This window comes from Carassius gibelio, chromosome B1 (assembly GCF_023724105.1).
Source record: "Carassius gibelio isolate Cgi1373 ecotype wild population from Czech Republic chromosome B1, carGib1.2-hapl.c, whole genome shotgun sequence".
Lineage (NCBI taxonomy): Eukaryota > Metazoa > Chordata > Actinopteri > Cypriniformes > Cyprinidae > Carassius > Carassius gibelio.
Window position 1 is genome coordinate 32,701,269 of NC_068396.1, and position 20,442 is coordinate 32,721,710.

The 20,442-nt window shown below is 42.2% G+C and overlaps 1 protein-coding gene across 45 annotated transcripts in view; it reads left to right on the plus strand.

Annotated features, from left to right (window-relative positions):
• Positions 1-16,052, plus strand: part of LOC127949514 (uncharacterized) — a 31,107-nt gene extending 15,055 nt beyond the window's left edge. For 11 of the 45 annotated variants that reach the window (XM_052546936.1, XM_052546929.1, XM_052546926.1 and 8 more), the window contains exon 11: positions 165-324. In XM_052546936.1, the coding sequence (XP_052402896.1) occupies positions 165-200 (36 nt within the window). In that variant the 3' untranslated portion in view covers positions 201-324. Of the gene's footprint in view, positions 1-164; positions 325-2,191; positions 2,311-4,649; positions 4,739-4,823; positions 4,943-5,049; positions 5,227-5,410; positions 5,571-7,437; positions 7,557-8,026; positions 8,260-10,293; positions 10,471-10,654; positions 10,811-12,681; positions 12,801-13,270; positions 13,515-15,539; positions 15,717-15,900 lie in introns of those variants that run through there. The other 34 variants (XM_052546959.1, XM_052546958.1, XM_052546955.1 and 31 more) reach the window with 22 other exon arrangements.
• The last annotated feature ends 4,390 nt before the right edge of the window (positions 16,053-20,442 follow it).

Consider the following 20,442-nt stretch of genomic DNA (forward strand, 5'->3'; position numbering starts at 1 on the left):
CTCAGTGGCTCTCCATCAAACACTACTCTGATGCCTCCTGGTTTCTTTTTTTACATGTGGTTTGTCTTAAATTATATTTAAAGTAAATCTGCAATGGTCAAATAAGTGAGTTTGATGAATCCTATGCGTGACAACAGCATTGATGCTTGTTTGTGTTTCTGCAGACCATTATTCCGTGCAGCTCCTACATACTGATGTAAGTGTACTTGGTACATGATATTGAGTCTCTGGCCTCTTTGCACTGAGATCTGCTGTAATTCTGTGGTTCTTTCTCAGATTCCAGAGGCTGTTTCAGGCGTTACCTTTCCTGCCGACGGAGATGGAGACTGTGGTCTTCCAAACAACTGGAGAACTCAAGCAGAATGGAGCAAGAGGTCATTCTTGATCTTCCTCAGTTCTTGCTGTTGAGTCTTCTAGAAGATCAGCATGTTTCTAATTACTTCAGATGGAATTAATTAATGAATGTTTGTCTTACTTTCAGACTGTTCACTCCCCGAACCTCCAACAGTAAGAGTTTGTTTTAAGCATCAGTTCCTTCTCTATCTTGTTCAGTCCTACACAGCTCCTCACTATGATTCGATGTTTAAAACTTTTTCATTAAACTAAAAACACACATTGTTTTGACCATAACGTTTTACAAATGATTTTATACATGTTGTCGTTGTTCTCTCTTTTTTATCTGTTTCAGTGTCTGGTCACTCCTGCGAATGGTAATTGCTTTTGTAGAACATATTAGATTCTGAAATCAAACTTATCATAGTGTCTGAATGATCCTTGATGAATGTTGCAATGAACTGAATCTTCATTCCCTCCTATGTTTCCATGCTTTTATGTTCGCCCCAATTAATTATATCTTCCCATGTTACCCCAAACTAATTTATAAACTTTGCCATATAAACCTGGGGAACATATGACCTTGGAATATGCCAATGACTTCCTCTATCCATGTAGCCAACAAGAAACTGAAAGAATCTTTCCACAAATCTGAACAAGTTTTGGTGGTCAATTTTCTACTTCTGTTACATTCTCTTAACCTCTTTTACTACTGCATTGTGATTTACGGGTGTCGTACTGAGATGCAAATGAAATCCGGTGGCACTAATCAATGTTTTCTGATGGATTTAACAGTTACCAGAGTTTGTTCAGGAGTCAACAGGTACGAGCAAACACTCTTTTCTCAACTTTAACACTGTGACATGATCTGTGGGACAGGAAGTGCTCATGAAATTCTAATGTGTTCCACAGTAACGAGACTCTCCTATCCGCTGCACTCGTGAGCGCCCCCTGTAGTGTGGACCTGCAGCAGTACGTTTGCTCTTCGGTAAGAAGACCATGAACAGAAAACTCAGTTCACATGAGCCGATGTTGATGATCGTCTAGGAATCTGCATCCCTCCAAACGTGTAGCAGTTTCTGAAATCAGCATAATATTTCCTGAATGTTGATGTCCACTGCTGAAATCTGTGTTTGTAGCTCACCGGCATCACTGCTGGAAACCTGGCTGAACTCCTGAAGTGTCAACTTTCAAGCAGCAGAAGTTACTCCAAGGAGATCTGGAAACTATTTTTCACCAAAGCAAATCATGTTCTGGACGGAGCCCTCGTCATATTCTCCAGCGCAGCAGCAAATATGGTAAATGAGTCTTGTGCATGTGTCCTCTAGTGTTCACTGTTAGACTGACTGGGAATCTGACAGTAATTCCTCCTCATTACATCATCAGTCTCAGCCAATCAGAGGTGATGTCGTGTCCCAAGTGCTGGATGTGGTTGGAGAGCTGAGACTGGAGCGCATCAGTCCTGACCAATGGACAGACCTCGCTTTCATCAGCATGTTGTTGGGTCAATATCTGAAGCCGTTTTTACCATTTGCGTCACCATCCCTACTGCTGTGCACCAGCAGCAAAAACCTCAGCTGCCAAACTTACCAGCACATGTAAGAAAACATTTCCCCAACAATAGATCAAGACTGTCATGAGCTGATAAGATGCATGTTCAACATTATTTGCAATCATCTCCCAGTCTGTCAGAGGTCCCACTCGTCAATGAGATTCAAGGAAGAGACATGGCAAACTTCTTCATTCTGCCCTTCCTGAGAAGAAACGCAACAGGTGAGGTGGAGGTTCACAGATGTCTCATATGAAGGTTCTGGAGTTCATGAAGGTGATTTCACTCTGTGTGTTGTGTGTGTGTCAGATGCGGGCTGTGTGGCGACTGCTAACAACAGTGTTGAGTGGCTGCAGAAGAACTTTGGCCCGTTCTCTCAGTTCGTGTCTCTCACAGATCTGATCTCCATCAACAGACTCTTTGATCCCGTATGTCTCCACATCTACACTTGTGATTTCATCAAAGACGATTTATAAAAATAACACCACCATCACTTTATCCTTAACTGATATTCGCTTATCCTTCCGTGTGTGTTTAGTTGGAGACCCTGGACAATCTCACTCCCAAGCAGGTGGCTGGACTGTTGGTTGAAGAGCTACCTGGTCTCCCAGAGAAGAAAGTCGTCATCAATACAGTGTTTGATCATCTGTTTGTGTCTCCTGTGGAGCGAGGACTTCCTGATGTTCTTCAAAACCTGCTCTCAATCTCACAGATGGTAAAATTTGCACAGTTGTTCTCAGTGGCTCTCCATCAAACACTACTCTGATGCCTCCTGGTTTAGTCTTTATGTGTGGTTTGTCTTAAATGAAATTTGAAGTAAATCTGCAATGTTCAAATAAGTGAGTTTGATGAATCCTATGCGTGACAACAGCATTGATGCTTGTTTGTGTTTCTGCAGACCATTATTCCGTGCAGCTCCTACATACTGATGTAAGTGTACTTGGTACATGATATTGAGTCTCTGGCCTCTTTGCACTGAGATCTGCTGTAATTCTGTGGTTCTTTCTCAGATTCCAGAGGCTGTTTCAGGCGTTACCTTTCCTGCCGACGGAGATGGAGACTGTGGTCTTCCAAACAACTGGAGAACTCAAGCAGAATGGAGCAAGAGGTTATTCTTGATCTTCCTCAGTTCTTGCTGTTGAGTCTTCTAGAAGATCAGCATGTTTCTAATTACTTCATATGGAATTAATTTATTAATGTTTGTCTTACTTTCAGACTGTTCACTTCCTGAACCGCCAACAGTACCTGAACCTCCAACAGTAAGAGTTTGTTTTAAGCATCAGTTACTTCTCTATTTTGTTCAGTCCTACACAGCTCCTTACCATGATTCACTGTTTAAAATTTTATCGTTAAAATAAAACCACATTGTTTTGACCATAACTTTTAAAAAATGCATTTATATATTTTGTCGTTCTTCTCTCTTCTTCATCTGTTTCAGTGTCTGTTCACTCCTGTGAATGGTAAGTGCCTTTATAGAACATGGTAGTTTCTGAAATCAGACTAATCAGTGTGTCTGAATGATCCTTGATTAATGTTGCAATGAACTGAATCTTCATTCCCTCCTATGTTTCCAGGCTTTAATGTTCGCCCAAATTCAATATATCTTCCCATGTTACCTCAAACTCAATTATAAACTTAGCCATATAAACCTGGGAACATATGACCTAGGACTATGCCAATGACTTCCTCTATCTATGTAGCCAACAAGAAACTGAAAGAATCTTTCCACAAATCTGAACAAGTTTTGGTGGTCAATTTTCTACTTCTGTTACATTCTCTTAACCTCTTTTACTACTGCATTGTGATTTACGGGTGTCGTACTAAGATGTAAATGAAATCCGGTAGCACTAATCAATGTTTTCTGATGGATTTAACAGCTACCAGAGTTTGTTCAGGAGTCAACAGGTACGATCAAACACTCTTTTCTCCACTTTAACACTGTGACATGATCTGTGGGACAGGAAGTGCTCATGAAATTGTGATGTGTTCCACAGTAACGAGACTCTCCTATCCGCTGCATCCGTGAGCGCCCCCTGTAGTGTGGACCTGCAGCAGTACGTTTGCTCTTCGGTAAGAAGACCATGAACAGAAAACTCAGTTCACATGAGCCGATGCTGATGATCGTCTAGGAATCTGCATCCCTCCAAACGTGTAGCAGTTTCTGAAATCAGCATAATATTTCCTGAACGTTGATGTCCACTGCTGAAATCTGTGTTTGTAGCTCACCGGCATCACTGCTGGAAACCTGGCTGAACTCCTGAAGTGTCAACTTTCAAGCAGCAGAAGTTACTCCAAGGAGATCTGGAAACTATTTTTCACCAAAGCAAATGATGTTCTGGACGGAGCCCTCGTCATATTCTCCAGCGCAGCAGCAAATATGGTAAATGAGTCTTGTGCATCTGTCCTCTAGTGTTCACTGTTAGACTGACTGGGAATCTGACAGTAATTCCTCCTCATTACATCATCAGTCTCAGCCAATCAGAGGTGATGTCGTGTCCCAAGTGCTGGATGTGGTTGGAGAGCTGAGACTGGAGCGCATCAGTCCTGACCAATGGACAGACCTCTCTTTCATCAGCATGTTGTTGGGTCAATATCTGAAGCCGTTTTTACCATTTGCGTCACCATCCCTACTGCTGTGCACCAGCAGCAAAAACCTCAGCTGCCAAACTTACCAGCACATGTAAGAAAATATTTTCCCCAAAAATAGCTCAAGACTGTCATGAGCTGAAAAGATGCTTGTTCAACATTATTTGCAATCATCTCTCAGTCTGTCAGAGGTCCCACTCGTCAATGAGATTCAAGGAAGAGACATGGCGAACTTCTTCATTCTGCCCTTCCTGAGAAGAAACGCAACAGGTGAGGTGGAGGTTCACAGATGTCTCATATGAAGGTTCTGGAGATCATGAAGGTGATTTCACTGTGTGTGTTGTGTGTGTGTCAGATGCGGGCTGTCTGGCGACTGCTAACAACAGTGTTGAGTGGCTGCAGAAGAACTTTGGCCCGTTCTCTCAGTTCGTGTCTCTCACAGATCTGATCTCCATCAACAGACTCTTTGATCCCGTATGTCTCCACATCTACACTTGTGATTTCATCAAAGATGATTTATAAAAACACCACCATCACTTTACCCTTCAATTATATTCTCTTATCCTTCCGTGTGTGTTTAGTTGGAGACCCTGGACAATCTCACTCCCAAGCAGGTGGCTGGACTGTTGGTTGAAGAGCTACCTGGTCTCCCAGAGAAGAAAGTCGTCATCAATACAGTGTTTGATCATCTGTTTGTGTCTCCTGTGGAGCGAGGACTTCCTGATGTTCTTCAAAACCTGCTCTCAATCTCACAGACGGTAAAATTTACACAGTTGTTCTCAGTGGCTCTCCATCAAACACTACTCTGATGCCTCCTGGTTTCTTTTTTTACATGTGGTTTGTCTTAAATTATATTTAAAGTAAATCTGCAATGGTCAAATAAGTGAGTTTGATGAATCCTATGCGTGACAACAGCATTGATGCTTGTTTGTGTTTCTGCAGACCATTATTCCGTGCAGCTCCTACATACTGATGTAAGTGTACTTGGTACATGATATTGAGTCTCTGGCCTCTTTGCACTGAGATCTGCTGTAATTCTGTGGTTCTTTCTCAGATTCCAGAGGCTGTTTCAGGCGTTACCTTTCCTGCCGACGGAGATGGAGACTGTGGTCTTCCAAACAACTGGAGAACTCAAGCAGAATGGAGCAAGAGGTCATTCTTGATCTTCCTCAGTTCTTGCTGTTGAGTCTTCTAGAAGATCAGCATGTTTCTAATTACTTCAGATGGAATTAATTAATGAATGTTTGTCTTACTTTCAGACTGTTCACTCCCCGAACCTCCAACAGTAAGAGTTTGTTTTAAGCATCAGTTCCTTCTCTATCTTGTTCAGTCCTACACAGCTCCTCACTATGATTCGATGTTTAAAACTTTTTCATTAAACTAAAAACACACATTGTTTTGACCATAACGTTTTACAAATGATTTTATACATGTTGTCGTTGTTCTCTCTTTTTTATCTGTTTCAGTGTCTGGTCACTCCTGCGAATGGTAATTGCTTTTGTAGAACATATTAGATTCTGAAATCAAACTTATCATAGTGTCTGAATGATCCTTGATGAATGTTGCAATGAACTGAATCTTCATTCCCTCCTATGTTTCCATGCTTTTATGTTCGCCCCAATTAATTATATCTTCCCATGTTACCCCAAACTAATTTATAAACTTTGCCATATAAACCTGGGGAACATATGACCTTGGAATATGCCAATGACTTCCTCTATCCATGTAGCCAACAAGAAACTGAAAGAATCTTTCCACAAATCTGAACAAGTTTTGGTGGTCAATTTTCTACTTCTGTTACATTCTCTTAACCTCTTTTACTACTGCATTGTGATTTACGGGTGTCGTACTAAGATGTAAATGAAATCCGGTGGCACTAATCAATGTTTTCTGATGGATTTAACAGTTACCAGAGTTTGTTCAGGAGTCAACAGGTACGAGCAAAAACTCTTTTCTCAACTTTAACACTGTGACATGATCTGTGGGACAGGAAGTGCTCATGAAATTCTAATGTGTTCCACAGTAACGAGACTCTCCTATCCGCTGCACTCGTGAGCGCCCCCTGTAGTGTGGACCTGCAGCAGTACGTTTGCTCTTCGGTAAGAAGACCATGAACAGAAAACTCAGTTCACATGAGCCGATGTTGATGATCGTCTAGGAATCTGCATCCCTCCAAACGTGTAGCAGTTTCTGAAATCAGCATAATATTTCCTGAACGTTGATGTCCACTGCTGAAATCTGTGTTTGTAGCTCACCGGCATCACTGCTGGAAACCTGGCTGAACTCCTGAAGTGTCAACTTTCAAGCAGCAGAAGTTACTCCAAGGAGATCTGGAAACTATTTTTCACCAAAGCAAATGATGTTCTGGACGGAGCCCTCGTCATATTCTCCAGCGCAGCAGCAAATATGGTAAATGAGTCTTGTGCATGTGTCCTCTAGTGTTCACTGTTAGACTGACTGGGAATCTGACAGTAATTCCTCCTCATTACATCATCAGTCTCAGCCAATCAGAGGTGATGTCGTGTCCCAAGTGCTGGATGTGGTTGGAGAGCTGAGACTGGAGCGCATCAGTCCTGACCAATGGACAGACCTCGCTTTCATCAGCATGTTGTTGGGTCAATATCTGAAGCCGTTTTTACCATTTGCGTCACCATCCCTACTGCTGTGCACCAGCAGCAAAAACCTCAGCTGCCAAACTTACCAGCACATGTAAGAAAACATTTCCCCAACAATAGATCAAGACTGTCATGAGCTGATAAGATGCATGTTCAACATTATTTGCAATCATCTCCCAGTCTGTCAGAGGTCCCACTCGTCAATGAGATTCAAGGAAGAGACATGGCAAACTTCTTCATTCTGCCCTTCCTGAGAAGAAACGCAACAGGTGAGGTGGAGGTTCACAGATGTCTCATATGAAGGTTCTGGAGATCATGAAGGTGATTTCACTCTGTGTGTTGTGTGTGTGTCAGATGCGGGCTGTGTGGCGACTGCTAACAACAGTGTTGAGTGGCTGCAGAAGAACTTTGGCCCGTTCTCTCAGTTCGTGTCTCTCACAGATCTGATCTCCATCAACAGACTCTTTGATCCCGTATGTCTCCACATCTACACTTGTGATTTCATCAAAGACGATTTATAAAAATAACACCACCATCACTTTATCCTTAACTGATATTCGCTTATCCTTCCGTGTGTGTTTAGTTGGAGACCCTGGACAATCTCACTCCCAAGCAGGTGGCTGGACTGTTGGTTGAAGAGCTACCTGGTCTCCCAGAGAAGAAAGTCGTCATCAATACAGTGTTTGATCATCTGTTTGTGTCTCCTGTGGAGCGAGGACTTCCTGATGTTCTTCAAAACCTGCTCTCAATCTCACAGATGGTAAAATTTGCACAGTTGTTCTCAGTGGCTCTCCATCAAACACTACTCTGATGCCTCCTGGTTTAGTCTTTATGTGTGGTTTGTCTTAAATGAAATTTGAAGTAAATCTGCAATGTTCAAATAAGTGAGTTTGATGAATCCTATGCGTGACAACAGCATTGATGCTTGTTTGTGTTTCTGCAGACCATTATTCCGTGCAGCTCCTACATACTGATGTAAGTGTACTTGGTACATGATATTGAGTCTCTGGCCTCTTTGCACTGAGATCTGCTGTAATTCTGTGGTTCTTTCTCAGATTCCAGAGGCTGTTTCAGGCGTTACCTTTCCTGCCGACGGAGATGGAGACTGTGGTCTTCCAAACAACTGGAGAACTCAAGCAGAATGGAGCAAGAGGTCATTCTTGATCTTCCTCAGTTCTTGCTGTTGAGTCTTCTAGAAGATCAGCATGTTTCTAATTACTTCATATGGAATTAATTTATTAATGTTTGTCTTACTTTCAGACTGTTCACTTCCTGAACCGCCAACAGTACCTGAACCTCCAACAGTAAGAGTTTGTTTTAAGCATCAGTTACTTCTCTATTTTGTTCAGTCCTACACAGCTCCTTACCATGATTCACTGTTTAAAATTTTATCGTTAAAATAAAACCACATTGTTTTGACCATAACTTTTAAAAAATGCATTTATATATTTTGTCGTTCTTCTCTCTTCTTCATCTGTTTCAGTGTCTGTTCACTCCTGTGAATGGTAAGTGCCTTTATAGAACATGGTAGTTTCTGAAATCAGACTAATCAGTGTGTCTGAATGATCCTTGATTAATGTTGCAATGAACTGAATCTTCATTCCCTCCTATGTTTCCAGGCTTTAATGTTCGCCCAAATTCAATATATCTTCCCATGTTACCTCAAACTCAATTATAAACTTAGCCATATAAACCTGGGAACATATGACCTAGGACTATGCCAATGACTTCCTCTATCTATGTAGCCAACAAGAAACTGAAAGAATCTTTCCACAAATCTGAACAAGTTTTGGTGGTCAATTTTCTACTTCTGTTACATTCTCTTAACCTCTTTTACTACTGCATTGTGATTTACGGTGTCGTACTAAGATGTAAATGAAATCCGGTAGCACTAATCAATGTTTTCTGATGGATTTAACAGCTACCAGAGTTTGTTCAGGAGTCAACAGGTACGATCAAACACTCTTTTCTCCACTTTAACACTGTGACATGATCTGTGGGACAGGAAGTGCTCATGAAATTGTGATGTGTTCCACAGTAACGAGACTCTCCTATCCGCTGCATCCGTGAGCGCCCCCTGTAGTGTGGACCTGCAGCAATACATTTGCTCTTCGGTAAGAAGACCATGAACAGAAAACTCAGTTCACATGAGCCGATGCTGATGATCGTCTAGGAATCTGCATCCCTCCAAACGTGTAGCAGTTTCTGAAATCAGCATAATATTTCCTGAACGTTGATGTCCACTGCTGAAATCTGTGTTTGTAGCTCACCGGCATCACTGCTGGAAACCTGGCTGAACTCCTGAAGTGTCAACTTTCAAGCAGCAGAACTTACTCCAAGGAGATCTGGAAACTATTTTTCACCAAAGCAAATGATGTTCTGGACGGAGCCCTCGTCATATTCTCCAGCGCAGCAGCAAATATGGTAAATGAGTCTTGTGCATCTGTCCTCTAGTGTTCACTGTTAGACTGACTGGGAATCTGACAGTAATTCCTCCTCATTACATCATCAGTCTCAGCCAATCAGAGGTGATGTCGTGTCCCAAGTGCTGGATGTGGTTGGAGAGCTGAGACTGGAGCGCATCAGTCCTGACCAATGGACAGACCTCGCTTTCATCAGCATGTTGTTGGGTCAATATCTGAAGCCGTTTTTACCATTTGCGTCACCATCCCTACTGCTGTGCACCAGCAGCAAAAACCTCAGCTGCCAAACTTACCAGCACATGTAAGAAAACATTTCCCCAACAATAGATCAAGACTGTCATGAGCTGATAAGATGCTTGTTCAACATTATTTACAATCATCTCCCAGTCTGTCAGAGGTCCCACTCGTCAATGAGATTCAAGGAAGAGACATGGCGAACTTCTTCATTCTGCCCTTCCTGAGAAGAAACGCAACAGGTGAGGTGGAGGTTCACAGATGTCTCATATGAAGGTTCTGGAGATCATGAAGGTGATTTCACTGTGTGTGTTGTGTGTGTGTCAGATGCGGGCTGTGTGGCGACTGCTAACAACAGTGTTGAGTGGCTGCAGAAGAACTTTGGCCCGTTCTCTCAGTTCGTGTCTCCCACAGATCTGATCTCCATCAACAGACTCTTTGATCCCGTATGTCTCCACATCTACACTTGTGATTTCATCAAAGATGATTTATAAAAACACCACCATCACTTTACCCTTCAATTATATTCTCTTATCCTTCCGTGTGTGTTTAGTTGGAGACCCTGGACAATCTCACTCCCAAGCAGGTGGCTGGACTGTTGGTTGAAGAGCTACCTGGTCTCCCAGAGAAGAAAGTCGTCATCAATACAGTGTTTGATCATCTGTTTGTGTCTCCTGTGGAGCGAGGACTTCCTGATGTTCTTCAAAACCTGCTCTCAATCTCACAGACGGTAAAATTTACACAGTTGTTCTCAGTGGCTCTCCATCAAACACTACTCTGATGCCTCCTGGTTTCTTTTTTTACATGTGGTTTGTCTTAAATTATATTTGAAGTAAATCTGCAATGGTCAAATAAGTGAGTTTGATGAATCCTATGCGTGACAACAGCATTGATGCTTGTTTGTGTTTCTGCAGACCATTATTCCGTGCAGCTCCTACATACTGATGTAAGTGTACTTGGTACATGATATTGAGTCTCTGGCCTCTTTGCACTGAGATCTGCTGTAATTCTGTGGTTCTTTCTCAGATTCCAGAGGCTGTTTCAGGCGTTACCTTTCCTGCCGACGGAGATGGAGACTGTGGTCTTCCAAACAACTGGAGAACTCAAGCAGAATGGAGCAAGAGGTCATTCTTGATCTTCCTCAGTTCTTGCTGTTGAGTCTTCTAGAAGATCAGCATGTTTCTAATTACTTCAGATGGAATTAATTAATGAATGTTTGTCTTACTTTCAGACTGTTCACTCCCCGAACCTCCAACAGTAAGAGTTTGTTTTAAGCATCAGTTCCTTCTCTATCTTGTTCAGTCCTACACAGCTCCTCACTATGATTCGATGTTTAAAACTTTTTCATTAAACTAAAAACACACATTGTTTTGACCATAACGTTTTACAAATGATTTTATACATGTTGTCGTTGTTCTCTCTTTTTTATCTGTTTCAGTGTCTGGTCACTCCTGCGAATGGTAATTGCTTTTGTAGAACATATTAGATTCTGAAATCAAACTTATCATAGTGTCTGAATGATCCTTGATGAATGTTGCAATGAACTGAATCTTCATTCCCTCCTATGTTTCCATGCTTTTATGTTCGCCCCAATTAATTATATCTTCCCATGTTACCCCAAACTAATTTATAAACTTTGCCATATAAACCTGGGGAACATATGACCTTGGAATATGCCAATGACTTCCTCTATCCATGTAGCCAACAAGAAACTGAAAGAATCTTTCCACAAATCTGAACAAGTTTTGGTGGTCAATTTTCTACTTCTGTTACATTCTCTTAACCTCTTTTACTACTGCATTGTGATTTACGGGTGTCGTACTAAGATGTAAATGAAATCCGGTGGCACTAATCAATGTTTTCTGATGGATTTAACAGTTACCAGAGTTTGTTCAGGAGTCAACAGGTACGAGCAAAAACTCTTTTCTCAACTTTAACACTGTGACATGATCTGTGGGACAGGAAGTGCTCATGAAATTCTAATGTGTTCCACAGTAACGAGACTCTCCTATCCGCTGCACTCGTGAGCGCCCCCTGTAGTGTGGACCTGCAGCAGTACGTTTGCTCTTCGGTAAGAAGACCATGAACAGAAAACTCAGTTCACATGAGCCGATGTTGATGATCGTCTAGGAATCTGCATCCCTCCAAACGTGTAGCAGTTTCTGAAATCAGCATAATATTTCCTGAACGTTGATGTCCACTGCTGAAATCTGTGTTTGTAGCTCACCGGCATCACTGCTGGAAACCTGGCTGAACTCCTGAAGTGTCAACTTTCAAGCAGCAGAAGTTACTCCAAGGAGATCTGGAAACTATTTTTCACCAAAGCAAATGATGTTCTGGACGGAGCCCTCGTCATATTCTCCAGCGCAGCAGCAAATATGGTAAATGAGTCTTGTGCATGTGTCCTCTAGTGTTCACTGTTAGACTGACTGGGAATCTGACAGTAATTCCTCCTCATTACATCATCAGTCTCAGCCAATCAGAGGTGATGTCGTGTCCCAAGTGCTGGATGTGGTTGGAGAGCTGAGACTGGAGCGCATCAGTCCTGACCAATGGACAGACCTCGCTTTCATCAGCATGTTGTTGGGTCAATATCTGAAGCCGTTTTTACCATTTGCGTCACCATCCCTACTGCTGTGCACCAGCAGCAAAAACCTCAGCTGCCAAACTTACCAGCACATGTAAGAAAACATTTCCCCAACAATAGATCAAGACTGTCATGAGCTGATAAGATGCTTGTTCAACATTATTTGCAATCATCTCCCAGTCTGTCAGAGGTCCCACTCGTCAATGAGATTCAAGGAAGAGACATGGCAAACTTCTTCATTCTGCCCTTCCTGAGAAGAAACGCAACAGGTGAGGTGGAGGTTCACAGATGTCTCATATGAAGGTTCTGGAGTTCATGAAGGTGATTTCACTCTGTGTGTTGTGTGTGTGTCAGATGCGGGCTGTGTGGCGACTGCTAACAACAGTGTTGAGTGGCTGCAGAAGAACTTTGGCCCGTTCTCTCAGTTCGTGTCTCTCACAGATCTGATCTCCATCAACAGACTCTTTGATCCCGTATGTCTCCACATCTACACTTGTGATTTCATCAAAGACGATTTATAAAAATAACACCACCATCACTTTATCCTTAACTGATATTCGCTTATCCTTCCGTGTGTGTTTAGTTGGAGACCCTGGACAATCTCACTCCCAAGCAGGTGGCTGGACTGTTGGTTGAAGAGCTACCTGGTCTCCCAGAGAAGAAAGTCGTCATCAATACAGTGTTTGATCATCTGTTTGTGTCTCCTGTGGAGCGAGGACTTCCTGATGTTCTTCAAAACCTGCTCTCAATCTCACAGATGGTAAAATTTGCACAGTTGTTCTCAGTGGCTCTCCATCAAACACTACTCTGATGCCTCCTGGTTTAGTCTTTATGTGTGGTTTGTCTTAAATGAAATTTGAAGTAAATCTGCAATGTTCAAATAAGTGAGTTTGATGAATCCTATGCGTGACAACAGCATTGATGCTTGTTTGTGTTTCTGCAGACCATTATTCCGTGCAGCTCCTACATACTGATGTAAGTGTACTTGGTACATGATATTGAGTCTCTGGCCTCTTTGCACTGAGATCTGCTGTAATTCTGTGGTTCTTTCTCAGATTCCAGAGGCTGTTTCAGGCGTTACCTTTCCTGCCGACGGAGATGGAGACTGTGGTCTTCCAAACAACTGGAGAACTCAAGCAGAATGGAGCAAGAGGTCATTCTTGATCTTCCTCAGTTCTTGCTGTTGAGTCTTCTAGAAGATCAGCATGTTTCTAATTACTTCATATGGAATTAATTTATTAATGTTTGTCTTACTTTCAGACTGTTCACTTCCTGAACCGCCAACAGTACCTGAACCTCCAACAGTAAGAGTTTGTTTTAAGCATCAGTTACTTCTCTATTTTGTTCAGTCCTACACAGCTCCTTACCATGATTCACTGTTTAAAATTTTATCGTTAAAATAAAACCACATTGTTTTGACCATAACTTTTAAAAAATGCATTTATATATTTTGTCGTTCTTCTCTCTTCTTCATCTGTTTCAGTGTCTGTTCACTCCTGTGAATGGTAAGTGCCTTTATAGAACATGGTAGTTTCTGAAATCAGACTAATCAGTGTGTCTGAATGATCCTTGATTAATGTTGCAATGAACTGAATCTTCATTCCCTCCTATGTTTCCAGGCTTTAATGTTCGCCCAAATTCAATATATCTTCCCATGTTACCTCAAACTCAATTATAAACTTAGCCATATAAACCTGGGAACATATGACCTAGGACTATGCCAATGACTTCCTCTATCTATGTAGCCAACAAGAAACTGAAAGAATCTTTCCACAAATCTGAACAAGTTTTGGTGGTCAATTTTCTACTTCTGTTACATTCTCTTAACCTCTTTTACTACTGCATTGTGATTTACGGGTGTCGTACTAAGATGTAAATGAAATCCGGTAGCACTAATCAATGTTTTCTGATGGATTTAACAGCTACCAGAGTTTGTTCAGGAGTCAACAGGTACGATCAAACACTCTTTTCTCCACTTTAACACTGTGACATGATCTGTGGGACAGGAAGTGCTCATGAAATTGTGATGTGTTCCACAGTAACGAGACTCTCCTATCCGCTGCATCCGTGAGCGCCCCCTGTAGTGTGGACCTGCAGCAGTACGTTTGCTCTTCGGTAAGAAGACCATGAACAGAAAACTCAGTTCACATGAGCCGATGCTGATGATCGTCTAGGAATCTGCATCCCTCCAAACGTGTAGCAGTTTCTGAAATCAGCATAATATTTCCTGAACGTTGATGTCCACTGCTGAAATCTGTGTTTGTAGCTCACCGGCATCACTGCTGGAAACCTGGCTGAACTCCTGAAGTGTCAACTTTCAAGCAGCAGAACTTACTCCAAGGAGATCTGGAAACTATTTTTCACCAAAGCAAATGATGTTCTGGACGGAGCCCTCGTCATATTCTCCAGCGCAGCAGCAAATATGGTAAATGAGTCTTGTGCATCTGTCCTCTAGTGTTCACTGTTAGACTGACTGGGAATCTGACAGTAATTCCTCCTCATTACATCATCAGTCTCAGCCAATCAGAGGTGATGTCGTGTCCCAAGTGCTGGATGTGGTTGGAGAGCTGAGACTGGAGCGCATCAGTCCTGACCAATGGACAGACCTCTCTTTCATCAGCATGTTGTTGGGTCAATATCTGAAGCCGTTTTTACCATTTGCGTCACCATCCCTACTGCTGTGCACCAGCAGCAAAAACCTCAGCTGCCAAACTTACCAGCACATGTAAGAAAATATTTTCCCCAAAAATAGCTCAAGACTGTCATGAGCTGAAAAGATGCTTGTTCAACATTATTTGCAATCATCTCTCAGTCTGTCAGAGGTCCCACTCGTCAATGAGATTCAAGGAAGAGACATGGCGAACTTCTTCATTCTGCCCTTCCTGAGAAGAAACGCAACAGGTGAGGTGGAGGTTCACAGATGTCTCATATGAAGGTTCTGGAGATCATGAAGGTGATTTCACTGTGTGTGTTGTGTGTGTGTCAGATGCGGGCTGTGTGGCGACTGCTAACAACAGTGTTGAGTGGCTGCAGAAGAACTTTGGCCCGTTCTCTCAGTTCGTGTCTCTCACAGATCTGATCTCCATCAACAGACTCTTTGATCCCGTATGTCTCCACATCTACACTTGTGATTTCATCAAAGATGATTTATAAAAACACCACCATCACTTTACCCTTCAATTATATTCTCTTATCCTTCCGTGTGTGTTTAGTTGGAGACCCTGGACAATCTCACTCCCAAGCAGGTGGCTGGACTGTTGGTTGAAGAGCTACCTGGTCTCCCAGAGAAGAAAGTCGTCATCAATACAGTGTTTGATCATCTGTTTGTGTCTCCTGTGGAGCGAGGACTTCCTGATGTTCTTCAAAACCTGCTCTCAATCTCACAGACGGTAAAATTTACACAGTTGTTCTCAGTGGCTCTCCATCAAACACTACTCTGATGCCTCCTGGTTTCTTTTTTTACATGTGGTTTGTCTTAAATTATATTTAAAGTAAATCTGCAATGGTCAAATAAGTGAGTTTGATGAATCCTATGCGTGACAACAGCATTGATGCTTGTTTGTGTTTCTGCAGACCATTATTCCGTGCAGCTCCTACATACTGATGTAAGTGTACTTGGTACATGATATTGAGTCTCTGGCCTCTTTGCACTGAGATCTGCTGTAATTCTGTGGTTCTTTCTCAGATTCCAGAGGCTGTTTCAGGCGTTACCTTTCCTGCCGACGGAGATGGAGACTGTGGTCTTCCAAACAACTGGAGAACTCAAGCAGAATGGAGCAAGAGGTCATTCTTGATCTTCCTCAGTTCTTGCTGTTGAGTCTTCTAGAAGATCAGCATGTTTCTAATTACTTCAGATGGAATTAATTAATGAATGTTTGTCTTACTTTCAGACTGTTCACTCCCCGAACCTCCAACAGTAAGAGTTTGTTTTAAGCATCAGTTCCTTCTCTATCTTGTTCAGTCCTACACAGCTCCTCACTATGATTCGATGTTTAAAACTTTTTCATTAAACTAAAAACACACATTGTTTTGACCATAACGTTTTACAAATGATTTTATACATGTTGTCGTTGTTCTCTCTTTTTTATCTGTTTCAGTGTCTGGTCACTCCTGCGAATGGTAATTGCTTTTGTAGAACATATTAGATTCTGAAATCAAACTTATCATAGTGTCTGAATGATCCTTGATGAATGTTGCAATGAACTGAATCTTCATTCCCTCCTATGTTTCCATGCTTTTATGTTCGCCCCAATTAATTATATCTTCCCATGTTACCCCAAACTAATTTATAAACTTTGCCATATAAACCTGGGGAACATATGACCTTGGAATATGCCAATGACTTCCTCTATCCATGTAGCCAACAAGAAACTGAAAGAATCTTTCCACAAATCTGAACAAGTTTTGGTGGTCAATTTTCTACTTCTGTTACATTCTCTTAACCTCTTTTACTACTGCATTGTGATTTACGGGTGTCGTACTGAGATGCAAATGAAATCCGGTGGCACTAATCAATGTTTTCTGATGGATTTAACAGTTACCAGAGTTTGTTCAGGAGTCAACAGGTACGAGCAAACACTCTTTTCTCAACTTTAACACTGTGACATGATCTGTGGGACAGGAAGTGCTCATGAAATTCTAATGTGTTCCACAGTAACGAGACTCTCCTATCCGCTGCACTCGTGAGCGCCCCCTGTAGTGTGGACCTGCAGCAGTACGTTTGCTCTTCGGTAAGAAGACCATGAACAGAAAACTCAGTTCACATGAGCCGATGTTGATGATCGTCTAGGAATCTGCATCCCTCCAAACGTGTAGCAGTTTCTGAAATCAGCATAATATTTCCTGAATGTTGATGTCCACTGCTGAAATCTGTGTTTGTAGCTCACCGGCATCACTGCTGGAAACCTGGCTGAACTCCTGAAGTGTCAACTTTCAAGCAGCAGAAGTTACTCCAAGGAGATCTGGAAACTATTTTTCACCAAAGCAAATGATGTTCTGGACGGAGCCCTCGTCATATTCTCCAGCGCAGCAGCAAATATGGTAAATGAGTCTTGTGCATGTGTCCTCTAGTGTTCACTGTTAGACTGACTGGGAATCTGACAGTAATTCCTCCTCATTACATCATCAGTCTCAGCCAATCAGAGGTGATGTCGTGTCCCAAGTGCTGGATGTGGTTGGAGAGCTGAGACTGGAGCGCATCAGTCCTGACCAATGGACAGACCTCGCTTTCATCAGCATGTTGTTGGGTCAATATCTGAAGCCGTTTTTACCATTTGCGTCACCATCCCTACTGCTGTGCACCAGCAGCAAAAACCTCAGCTGCCAAACTTACCAGCACATGTAAGAAAACATTTCCCCAACAATAGATCAAGACTGTCATGAGCTGATAAGATGCATGTTCAACATTATTTGCAATCATCTCCCAGTCTGTCAGAGGTCCCACTCGTCAATGAGATTCAAGGAAGAGACATGGCAAACTTCTTCATTCTGCCCTTCCTGAGAAGAAACGCAACAGGTGAGGTGGAGGTTCACAGATGTCTCATATGAAGGTTCTGGAGTTCATGAAGGTGATTTCACTCTGTGTGTTGTGTGTGTGTCAGATGCGGGCTGTGTGGCGACTGCTAACAACAGTGTTGAGTGGCTGCAGAAGAACTTTGGCCCGTTCTCTCAGTTCGTGTCTCTCACAGATCTGATCTCCATCAACAGACTCTTTGATCCCGTATGTCTCCACATCTACACTTGTGATTTCATCAAAGACGATTTATAAAAATAACACCACCATCACTTTATCCTTAACTGATATTCGCTTATCCTTCCGTGTGTGTTTAGTTGGAGACCCTGGACAATCTCACTCCCAAGCAGGTGGCTGGACTGTTGGTTGAAGAGCTACCTGGTCTCCCAGAGAAGAAAGTCGTCATCAATACAGTGTTTGATCATCTGTTTGTGTCTCCTGTGGAGCGAGGACTTCCTGATGTTCTTCAAAACCTGCTCTCAATCTCACAGATGGTAAAATTTGCACAGTTGTTCTCAGTGGCTCTCCATCAAACACTACTCTGATGCCTCCTGGTTTAGTCTTTATGTGTGGTTTGTCTTAAATGAAATTTGAAGTAAATCTGCAATGTTCAAATAAGTGAGTTTGATGAATCCTATGCGTGACAACAGCATTGATGCTTGTTTGTGTTTCTGCAGACCATTATTCCGTGCAGCTCCTACATACTGATGTAAGTGTACTTGGTACATGATATTGAGTCTCTGGCCTCTTTGCACTGAGATCTGCTGTAATTCTGTGGTTCTTTCTCAGATTCCAGAGGCTGTTTCAGGCGTTACCTTTCCTGCCGACGGAGATGGAGACTGTGGTCTTCCAAACAACTGGAGAACTCAAGCAGAATGGAGCAAGAGGTCATTCTTGATCTTCCTCAGTTCTTGCTGTTGAGTTTTCTAGAAGATCAGCATGTTTCTAATTACTTCATATGGAATTAATTTATTAATGTTTGTCTTACTTTCAGACTGTTCACTTCCTGAACCGCCAACAGTACCTGAACCTCCAACAGTAAGAGTTTGTTTTAAGCATCAGTTACTTCTCTATTTTGTTCAGTCCTACACAGCTCCTTACCATGATTCACTGTTTAAAATTTTATCGTTAAAATAAAACCACATTGTTTTGACCATAACTTTTAAAAAATGCATTTATATATTTTGTCGTTCTTCTCTCTTCTTCATCTGTTTCAGTGTCTGTTCACTCCTGTGAATGGTAAGTGCCTTTATAGAACATGGTAGTTTCTGAAATCAGACTAATCAGTGTGTCTGAATGATCCTTGATTAATGTTGCAATGAACTGAATCTTCATTCCCTCCTATGTTTCCAGGCTTTAATGTTCGCCCAAATTCAATATATCTTCCCATGTTACCTCAAACTCAATTATAAACTTAGCCATATAAACCTGGGAACATATGACCTAGGACTATGCCAATGACTTCCTCTATCTATGTAGCCAACAAGAAACTGAAAGAATCTTTCCACAAATCTGAACAAGTTTTGGTGGTCAATTTTCTACTTCTGTTACATTCTCTTAACCTCTTTTACTACTGCATTGTGATTTACGGGTGTCGTACTAAGATGTAAATGAAATCCGGTAGCACTAATCAATGTTTTCTGATGGATTTAACAGCTACCAGAGTTTGTTCAGGAGTCAACAGGTACGATCAAACACTCTTTTCTCCACTTTAACACTGTGACATGATCTGTGGGACAGGAAGTGCTCATGAAATTGTGATGTGTTCCACAGTAACGAGACTCTCCTATCCGCTGCATCCGTGAGCGCCCCCTGTAGTGTGGACCTGCAGCAGTACGTTTGCTCTTCGGTAAGAAGACCATGAACAGAAAACTCAGTTCACATGAGCCGATGCTGATGATCGTCTAGGAATCTGCATCCCTCCAAACGTGTAGCAGTTTCTGAAATCAGCATAATATTTCCTGAACGTTGATGTCCACTGCTGAAATCTGTGTTTGTAGCTCACCGGCATCACTGCTGGAAACCTGGCTGAACTCCTGAAGTGTCAACTTTCAAGCAGCAGAAGTTACTCCAAGGAGATCTGGAAACTATTTTTCACCAAAGCAAATGATGTTCTGGACGGAGCCCTCGTCATATTCTCCAGCGCAGCAGCAAATATGGTAAATGAGTCTTGTGCATCTGTCCTCTAGTGTTCACTGTTAGACTGACTGGGAATCTGACAGTAATTCCTCCTCATTACATCATCAGTCTCAGCCAATCAGAGGTGATGTCGTGTCCCAAGTGCTGGATGTGGTTGGAGAGCTGAGACTGGAGCGCATCAGTCCTGACCAATGGACAGACCTCTCTTTCATCAGCATGTTGTTGGGTCAATATCTGAAGCCGTTTTTACCATTTGCGTCACCATCCCTACTGCTGTGCACCAGCAGCAAAAACCTCAGCTGCCAAACTTACCAGCACATGTAAGAAAATATTTTCCCCAAAAATAGCTCAAGACTGTCATGAGCTGAAAAGATGCTTGTTCAACATTATTTGCAATCATCTCTCAGTCTGTCAGAGGTCCCACTCGTCAATGAGATTCAAGGAAGAGACATGGCGAACTTCTT